Source organism: Nematolebias whitei, chromosome 1 (genome assembly GCF_014905685.2).
Source record: "Nematolebias whitei isolate Nwh7 chromosome 1, NemWhi1, whole genome shotgun sequence".
Classification (NCBI taxonomy): domain Eukaryota; kingdom Metazoa; phylum Chordata; class Actinopteri; order Cyprinodontiformes; family Rivulidae; genus Nematolebias; species Nematolebias whitei.
In genome coordinates this window covers 8476009-8486334 of record NC_056498.1, presented here as the reverse complement: position 1 = coordinate 8486334, position 10326 = coordinate 8476009, and the positions used below count along the sequence as shown (strand labels likewise).

The window sequence follows — 10326 nt, the reverse complement described above, 5'->3', positions numbered from 1 at the left end:
ACCACACTGCTAACAGTACCATGCTGCTAACAGAGAATCATACTGCTAACAGTACCACACTGCTAACAAGACCACATTGCTAACAGAACCACGTTGCTAACAAGACCACATTGCTAACAGGACCACGGTGCTAACAGGACCATGCTGCTAACAGAACCACACTGCTAACAGTACCATGCTGCTAACAGATAACCATATTGCTAACAGTACCACGCTGCTAACAAGACCACATTGCTAACAGAACCATGGTGCTAACAGGACCGTGCTGCTAACGGGGTGCGCGTTTCTTTCTCCGTAAGCACGCACCAGCTCACATCAGTATGCATGTGAGCCCACAGCATAAACGCGTGCCCACTTCCCGGAGTGGCAACGTGCGCGCTCCAGGCGGATGGATCAACCGTTATCAGCAGGGGATTCACGCTGCAGTACAGCTCAAACCCCCATTCGGAGGAACTCTAGAGATGTTTTCTGTCGTTTCTAGAACAGATTTTGTCCCTCCTCGCAGAAGCTCAGGAAATTCTGATTTAAAATGTAATTTCCAGAGTCTCAGAAGGAGAGGAAAACACAGGGTTCCACTCTCGTCACTTCCTGGTCCCAACGGACCGGAAAGATGAGATTTATCCTAGATTTGCCAATTTTGAACTGTGAGATAACATTCCCATTAAAATGCGTTGAGCCGCTCTGCAGCCGCCGCACAGAGCAGGGAGGAGAATTCTGCTTTATCTGGACATCTGTTGCTGCTGACTCATTTTTCCAGACAGGTGGCAGCAGTGCAACTCACGTGAAACCGGCAGAGTGACATCAGCTGTTTCCCGTCAGCAGATCTACGTCACACGTGTCAGATTTCACAGAGGCACATACATTTCTCAAGCTGTGGGGGCACTGTGGTCCCCCACACAGCAGCTCATATAAATGTTTTTGGAGTGTCGCACGGGTTTTGAATGTGATTCAACACTTTGCCTCTGTGCTACGGAATCATCAGGTTTTTGATTCACACAGACAGCAAGTGACTGTTGCATACACAACCAGCAGGAGGTGTATGTGCTCAACCCAAATGTTCCACATTGTGAGACAGATGCTGTGTGGGGCACACCAAATCTGCTCTCCATCAGAACAGTGTACATCTCCGGTGTTTTGAACAGGGGGCGGATGTGATGTCCAAGGACGGTTTGTGGCACGGGGACCGGGACCCTCCATCCAGAGCTGATGGCTCAGACGCGGCAGAAATCCTGCGAGTGGCTGTGGACCTGTTTGCAACACGAGAGAACGCTCAATGTCAACTATGGTTCTCACTGAGCCCACGGGACAAACCACCGCTAGTGGTGGACGCGTTTGCTCACAGTCTGTGGCCAAAATGCTTCTTCACTTTCCCTCACTCCCTCTGATATCACGGTTTCTGAACCGAGTTCAGGAGGAGGGACTGACAGCTCTTCTGTCCCGAGCGCGTAAACGCATCATGGTCCCCAGTCCTATGACGCCTGTTATCGGGGTGCTCGTGGAATCTGCCGTGGAGGGAGGACGCTCTCCTCCAGGCGGGAGGAGCGATCAGGAGTTAATCAGAATAGGCCAGCACCTTTGGTCTGGCCGCTGAGCAGATCCACTTAGAGAGGATGGGTCTCTCTCAAGATGTAGTGCGTACGATTCAGGTTTCACGTGCTGCATCCACCACAGCGCTGTTCACATCAAGTGGACAGCCTTTCAGTGCTGGTGTACAGAGAAAGGTGTAGAGGCCACCTCATGTCCACTAGGCGGCTTGCTGTCCTTTCTGCAGCAGCTGATGGACAGAAATTTGGCGTTCAGCACGATTAAACGTACGCTGCAGCCATCTCTTCTTGTCACGAAGGGTTCGGGGACAGAACAGCTTTTAATCATCCACTGATGAAGCGTTTTTTAAAAGGTGTACAGAGACGCAGGCCTGTTTCACGCCCACTTGCTCCACAGTGGGATTTAACGCTGGCCCTGCAAGCCCTGATCCAAGTTGCATCTGAGCTTCTGAATCAGGTTTCCAATTAAATTCTGTCTCTTAAAACAGCCATGCTACTGGCTTTAACATCCGCTAAGAGGGTGAGTGATTTATCTGCCCTCTCTGTTGCTCCGTCATGTCTTGGAATTCAGGCTGATGGCAGCTCAGCTGATATAAGACTGAATCCAGCTTTATGCCTAAAAACATCACGAGCTTTTTTAAATCAAGAGTGATATCGTTGGAGGGGTCCCCCCCCCACACACACACAATCAGAAGAAGAAGCATCTTTCCATCTCCTCTGTCCTGTGCGGGCGTTGGCGTGTTACATAGCACGCACAGCTACAATGCGTCAAATTCAACATTTGTTTGTGCATTATAGAGATGCATCTGCAGGTCGCCCGTTATCCACCCAGCAATTGTCACACTGGTTGTGTGAGGCCATTTCTGAAGCCTACAGAGCATCAGATTTAGAGCCTCCTGACAACCTCAGAGAGCACTCGACCAGGGGTATCGCATCTTCGACTGCTCTGCATAATGGTATGACAATGCAGGATATTTGCACTGCGGCCGCATGGTCAACACCCTGCTCATTTATTCGCTTTTATCTACGTGATGTGACGGCTCGTTCCATGACACATTCTGTACTTAGTGTTCTAACAGAATGAATATTGTTGTTTCATGGAACTCCGTTTAACTCACATCTGACTGCATGCATTACAGTGTGAGATGTTGTTATCAGTCACAAGTTGTGCCTATTATTTTGGTTCTATGGTCATTAATCAGTTCATGACTATCGTTACCAATCAGTTCATTTGATTAATAATCAGCTCTCTTGTTATTATTAATCTGTTCATACTGTTCAGCCATGAACCGGTTGGTTCATGGCTCCTTTCAGCTTTTCTCCCCTCCGTTGAAACTTTTCCGGGGCGTTCATGCATTCAGAACGCATAACTACACAGCTTGTGTCTGTGCATGGTAAAATAATTACGCAACGCATAATTATGTACATGGGGAGCTGAGTGACAAGACGATTTTTGGGCAAGCTTCCGCTTCATACGGTGTTCGAATGGACCCAGTGAGGCGAGGACCACATCTGCTTCACCCTTAACACATCAGCGACAGCCTTAAAGGGCGAAGCCTATACAAAATAGAACGTTGGTTACGTACTGTAACCCCAGGTTCTATGAATATAGGCGTAGCCCTTTAAGCGTCGGGCCTCACTGGCTCCTAAGTGGCTGAAGAAAAAGCTTTTTGGGAGCAGATTACCTGCTCTTAACATAATTTATACGGACCAGGTGGGGCCCACACAGCAGGTGGGCGTGGACTAAATTTTTCAGTGTAATGCTTCGCATGACGGGATAAACCCACTAAGCGACAGCATTAAAGGGCTACGCCTATATTCATAGAATCTGGGGTTACAGTACGTAACCAACGTTTTCTATAAACTGGGAAAAAGTTCCGTTCTCCCGTCCCAGATGATTGTTTATCTGGGACGGGAGTTAAACTCAACCACAATGAGAGCCCGTTTATCACAGCCAAGAGCCAAAGCTTTGTCAGCTCAGCTCCGCTGTGTCAAACCCCGCAGCATAGTAACAGCTCTCTCGGTCATACAACTCCTAGGGATGATGTCAGCGGCTCATGTCATGGTTCCGCTGGGCCTGCTTCGCATGAGACGCCTTCAGAGATGGTTTACCCGCCTGCGCATAGATCCTGTGCGCCAGAAGAAGCAGATTATCTCTGTGCCCCCCTCCGTGAGAACCGATCTGAATCACTGGGGAAACCCCCTCATTCTGTCAGAGGGAGTTCCCATCAGCAGGCCTACGTCGCATGTCTCAGTTTTCACAGACACATCCCTGTCAGGCTGGGAAGGAACATGTCTGTCCCAGGCAGTGGGAGCACAGTGGCCGGACCACATGTCGCTTCACATAAATGTGCTAGAATGTCTCACGGTCTGAAACGTGACTCAGCATTTTGCCCCTCTGCTGCAGGATCAGCATGTTCTGATCCACACAGACAACAAAGTGATGGCAGCTTGCATAAACTGTCAGGGAGGCGTGCACTCAGCCCAACTGTTTCGCATCGCGAGACAGCTGCTGTGTTGGGCACACAAAAACCTGCTCTCCCATCAGAGCAGTGTACATTCCCGGCATCCTGAACAGGGGAGCTGACAAAATGTCGAGGGGCGGTCCCCACCACAGAGACTGGAGCCTCCATCCTGAGCTGATCTCTCAGATTTGGAGCAGGTTGGGTCGAGCAGCAGTGGATCTGTTCACCACACGGGAGAACGCCCAGTATCAATTATGGTTCTCAATGAGCCCACGAGACAACCCACCGCCTTCGCTCACAGCCCATGGCCAAAAAATGCTCCTTTATGCGTTCCCTCCAGTCCCACTGATATCACGAACCCTGGACCGGGTCCAGAAGGAAGAACCGTCAGTCATCTTTGTGGCTCCCGAGCACATAAGCGCCCCGTGGTTCCCGAATCTGCAGCGACTGATATCGGGTCGGCCGTGGAAACTGCCGTGGAGGGGGGACGCTATCCTCCAGGCAGGAGGCGCGATTAGGAGTTACCCAGAAACAGGTCAGCACCTTTGGGTTTGGCCGCTGAATGGATTCGTTTAGAAAATATGACAGTGTGGCCAGATTGGGCAGTTTACTGCCAATTGGGCGGTTTTCATTCTGATTTTGCTGGGAACTCTGGGAAGATTTTTGTTGGATTGTTTCGTTTTGCCACATATTGTTAAATTACCTTGACTTGTGCTGATGTACGTTCATGTTCAAACAGTAAATATACTGTAACAATATATTGATTGGGCGGATTTTTGTGTGATGTGGTGGTTTTTTATAGATTTTTGGGCTGGAAAACCTTGACTCTATCTGGCAACACTGAAAGATGGGCCTCCCACAGGATGTGGTGCGTACGTTTTCAGGGCACACGAGCTGCTTCTACTACAACGCTGTACACATCAAGTGGACAGTTTTTCAGCGCTGGTGCGCAGAGAAAGGCGTGGAGGCCATCTCATGTCCACTAGGTGGCGTGCTGTCATTTCTACAGCAACTGATAGACAGAAATTTAGCGTTCAGCACAGTTAAAACTTATGCTGCAGCTATTTCTTCCTGTCATGAGGGCTTCGGTGACAGGTGTCACGTCCACTAGTTCCACAGTGAGACCTAATGATGGCCCTGCATGCTCTGATCAAAGCTCCTTCTGAGCATTTAGATCAGGTTTTACTTAAATTTCTGTCATTTAAAACAGCCCTGCTGTTAGCTCTGACGTCGGCAAAGAGAGTATGTGATATATCTGCTCTCTTTGTTTCTGCCTCATGTCTCAGAATTCAAGCTGACGGCAGTTCAGTTGTGCTGCGTCCTAGCCCTGCTTTTGCTCCTAAAAGCATCACAAGATTATTCAGATCGAGAATAATAACCTTGGATGGGTTTTATCCTCCTCCTCATAATTCAGAGGAGGAAGCAACATCTCACCTCCTCTGTCCCGTGTGCGCGTTTTCGTGTTACGTGCCGCACACGGCAGCACTGCACCGCTCTCAGCGTCTGTCTGTGCATTACAGGGACAGCTCTTCAGGACGTCCTCTATCCACCCAGCGCCTCTCACACTGGTTGTGTGAGGCTATTTCTGAAGTTTACAGTTCATCTGGACTGGATCCTCCAGAGAATCTCAGCGTACATTCCACCAGAGGGTTTTCATCCTCCATGGCTCTGCATGGAGGGATGACAGTGGAGGATATTTGTATGGCGGCTGCCTGGTCATTGCCATGTTCATTGATTCTCTTTTATCTACATGATGTTTCTACTTTCTCCATGACCCATTTTGTTCTCAGGGTTCTGACAGAATGATTATTATTTGTTTCATGGAGCTTCACTTTTGAGCTCACACCTGCCTGCATGCAGTCGCAGTGTGAGATATTTATTATCAATCACAAGTTCATAACTGCTGATTTTATTGTTATTAATCGGTTCATCCTCAGGAGCTGTTGGTCTGCTCTGTTCATCGTTACACTGTTACAATTCTTATCCTCCGTTGTTCCTATTCACAGCAGCAGGTTTGTTATCTCAACCTTTTTCCTCACCAGAGATCAATTTTCTCCGGTGTGCTCCAACGCATGGAGCGCGTAATTACGCACACAGAAGGCTGAGTGATGAAATGTTTTTTGTGCAAGCAGGCGCTTCATGTCATGTCTGAATGGACCCAGTGAGGCATAGACTACACCCTGCTTTGCCTTTAACCCACTAGTGATAGCCTTAAAGGGGAAGCCTATACGAAATAGAACATTGGCTACGTACTGTAACCCCAGATTCTATGAGTATGGGCGCAGCCCTTTAAGCTCTGAGCCTCACTAGTTCCTAAATGGCTGAAGAAAAAAAGCTATTTGGGAGCCGATTGCCCGGTCTCACTGTAATTTATATGGACCGGGTGTGAGGCCCACACAGCCAGTGGGCGCTGACTAGGGCATTAACAGAGTACTCGAGTAATCTACACATCGATTGCTAGGACATCTATTGAGTTTAAAAATGTTATGTCGAGTATCCGTAGTGACGTCATATTATGTGACCACCATATGACCGTAGGGGGCGGTGTTGCACTGTTGCAGATCACAGAGTATGGCGTATCACCGGGTCCAATGCACCGAACCAGAACCAGTTTTGGTTTAAGTTTTGTTTTTGACGTGCTGCATGTCTCTTCACGTTTGCAGTTTAATAATAATAGTTTAGTTTTTCCTGTGACTTATTTGCAGTATGATAAATGGTAGGAGCATAATATACGCTCCCAATGTTTTGTTGGTCTTTTTTTGTTGTAAATAATTACCTTTTTTGGCGGTTTTATTTATTTATTTATTTTTGTATCTTGAGATCTATGACGTCATCAAATCCTCGAGTTCTACTCGGGTTTTATTATATTAATGTCGAGTTTAAAAATTATATACTCGTTCAACCCCTAGCGCTGACTAAAGTTTTCAGTGCTGCACTGCGCGCAAAGGGATAAACCCACTAACGATAGCCTTAATGGGCTGCGCCTATACTCATAGAATCTGGGGATACAGTACGTAACCAATGTTTGTTTCATAAATTGCCCACTCACAACAAGTAGGTATCTCTACAGACAAATACGGAAGGCCTTCTCAGTCACAATGCTGATGTAGAGTGGGTGGGACCAAAACTCAGGCCTTGCAATACATCAGGTTTTTAACCTCAGGAAGATTTGTGATGCATTCATTTGCAAATTCTCAATTCAGTTATTGATAGAAAAATTGTAGTTGCTTTAAAATAACGAAGGTTAAATATCAAATTTAGGTTTTCATCCATCCATCCATTATCTTTACCCGCTTCTTCCATTTTGGGTTGCGGGGGTCGCTGGTGCCCATGTCCAGCAATCACTGTGCGAGGTACACCCTGGACGGGTTGCAAGTCCATCATAGGGACACATAGAGACAAACAACCATTCACTCTCTCACTCACACCTAGGGACAATTTAGAGTTACCAATCAGTCTAACATGCATGTTTTTGGTCTGTGGGAGGAAACCGGAGTACCCGGAGAAAACCCACGCATGCATGGAGAGAACATGCAAACTCCACCCAGAAAGGCCCCAAGACTGGGATTCGATCCAGGGACCTGCTTGCTGAGAGGCAGCAGCTCTACCATTTGCGCCACCGTGCTGCCCTGCTGGGTAATCTTAGGACAGAAATGCATGGATTATTTCAGGTTACGCGTTCAGATGGGTGTTCTTGTTGATTGTTCTGTTTTGCGTTTGGTTAGCAATTTTGTTCAGGTCATTGTTGGTGACTGCAACAAAAATGACACCTTCAGTCAGATGTTTTACTTGAAGTATAAAAAGAGGAGAAGTCCTTCCTCTCCGCGAGTTACTGAACATAATGTAACTACAATTGAAGTGATGTAATCAAACCACCACAACTCTAAAGGTCTTTGACATCAGCCTTGAATGGGGTGTCACAATATTTCACCCTAACTGAAGGCCTAGCTCTTACAGGTAAGATTTGCCATGGTTTGTATAAAGTATATTTAGACTATAACATTTTGATTTCAGTATAAACACACAGCAGTCTGTCACTCCTCGACTAAGCTCTTCAAAAGACAGGCAGACAAAAGTGCAGACTTGATGGAAGGCCTCAAACAAACAAGTCAACAAGTGGAAACTTTACATGTTGGAATATTCCCAAACTGTAAGTGTATCTGGTCATTAATGTCAATTTTTATGTGTCTGCAATGTTTTATGTATAAGATCTGAGAAGCAGAGTTTACAAGCGCAAACCCCCTTCCATAGAGGTCAGTCAGAGTTTGGGACTTTAAGCCATGACAAATACATTTGAGTTAAAAAACTCAAATAATGTAAAACTGTAAAACTCATTAAACATATCAAATGGCAGTTCAGACACGTAAAGTCCAACTTTCAGTGACTCGTTTTTAAACTCTGAGTTATATTTCTACTGTGGAGTTTGTCTGAGCGTCTGACATCCACCTCCTAACGAGGTTGGGCTTTTCCCACCTATGAAGATGCTTTTTCTCATTTCCTCTGTTCTGTTCAATGTCCTGCCAATAAAAGTCATAGCACACAATTCCGGATAGAGACATCTTTGGATGGGTGTTTTTAAATCCAATAGTTACACTTTTTTTTTTTCCAGAGCTGCAATATGAGATGCAAGTCAAAAAATTATAATGGAAATTGAAGAGTGTTCCAATAAGGATGCACTAAAACTAAAATTAAAAAAGTTTTTTTTTAATTGGTCAGGATCAAACCACCAAAATTCTGGTTTGTAGAAAACTGATTGCTGAACAGTATTTCTCATTATTGTTCTAAGGTCTAAAATATGTAGATATAAATATGCCTCCTTTTGTATCTTTTATAAATCAAAATTGAGGAAAAGTAATCTATTTTTTTTTTTATTATGGCAACAAAATTTAAACATTTTTGTTTAAAAGTATTTAATTTAATCAAGCCGACACTAAAAAGTGTTGTTACTGAAGTAGGCCCAGGAATTGATTTCAAAATTACATCGAGTTTCTTAATACTTTGCTCAAAATTATGTATCTTTATTTACATTAAAGTGTTCTAAGGTTAATTTTTTATATCAGTGTTTCAGTGTTCTTAAATAAATAAAAAATACACCCCCCCCCCCAAAAAAAAAAATCAAATAAATTCAAGCCAACTGAGCATTGCAAAATATATATTTCAACTGATCCCCAATCAACTTATTTTAAACACCAGATGTGTGACAACTTGAAGAGGGAAAATAAAAGTACCTTGTTAAAGTGGAAGGTGATGATGCCCTCTTTAAAGGAGAGAGTCAGGTTGGCTGTAGTTGCAGAACAAAAGCCGGAAACTTTGGTGTCTTTTGGTTGAACATTGAAAGTTCCATTGGCCTGAAATGTAAAATTAAGGATAAATTAAGAAGAATACATTCCTTAAGTGGCAGGATAAGCTTTTGTCTGCTCGCTGTCTGATTTTCCCTGACTAGGGTGATGGCCAAAAATGACTCACTATGTCGTTGACAGCTAGTGTGTTGCTGCATTGCTCTGATGTAGGGTACACAACTCTTTACCTGACTGCAGAGATATCCTACAGGTCTGTTTGTGGATGCAACTTTTCTATGGCCTTTTGATTATTTTAATGTACTTTTGTTGGGCATTCTATTATGGTCTCCCCCTATTACAGATCTGTATCAGTGTAGCAGGCCATAGTACCCCCAGTCCAGACTATGCCTGGGGTTTAAGGGGCCTAGATTAGGTTATGACCCTGGGTATACTGGTGCTATGGCCAAGGCCATTGTACCAGGGTATAACTTGGCCTAGGCCTATTCATACCCCTTAACCCAGATTATACCCCATGCTATCCTTAGTGCTGAGTCATAAACACAGGTACTACCAAATTTTTCAACATTTTATTGAGGGTTCAGCTTTGTGCTAAAAACTGTTTAGAAGCTTTACCTTGACCAATGCGTCTAAAACAATAAGACTGTGTCAAGTAGCCCAGCTGTACAGGCCTGGTGTCGTCACTAACCTGGTTGAACCTAGCTGTGACGTCCGGTTTCCATAATTCTGTCACCAAATTTCAGGTTACCTGAATTTTATTTGCTAGACTTTTGATCAACATTTGCATTTGTTGGGATTGAACAAATATACCTCCTTTGAGGCCAGTCGGATCTGCAGCGCCATGTGAGCCATCAGACAAATCTTGTTGCCACTTGTCACATTGTAGTTCCCAACAGTCAAACTGGTTGGAGGAGTGGGAGCAGGAGGTGAAGTGGTGGTTGGAGCTTTGGTCGTGGTTTTGGTGGTTGTTGGAGCTTTGGTGGTGGATTTGGTGGTTGTTGGAGCTTTGGTGGTGGATTT

At 45.3% G+C, this 10326-nt stretch overlaps 1 protein-coding gene across 1 annotated transcript in view; it reads right to left on the bottom strand.

Moving 5' to 3' along the window:
- LOC119415069 (lysosome-associated membrane glycoprotein 1) overlaps positions 1-10326 on the bottom strand; it is a 19851-nt gene that overhangs the window by 8273 nt on the left and 1252 nt on the right. The window contains exons 2-3 of the mRNA XM_037682210.1: positions 10117-10326; positions 9238-9357 (exon numbers count right to left, since the gene is read on the bottom strand). The exon at positions 10117-10326 is cut by the window's right edge and continues 209 nt beyond it. Coding sequence (XP_037538138.1) covers positions 9238-9357; positions 10117-10326 — 330 coding nt within the window. The remainder of the gene's footprint in view (positions 1-9237; positions 9358-10116) is intronic.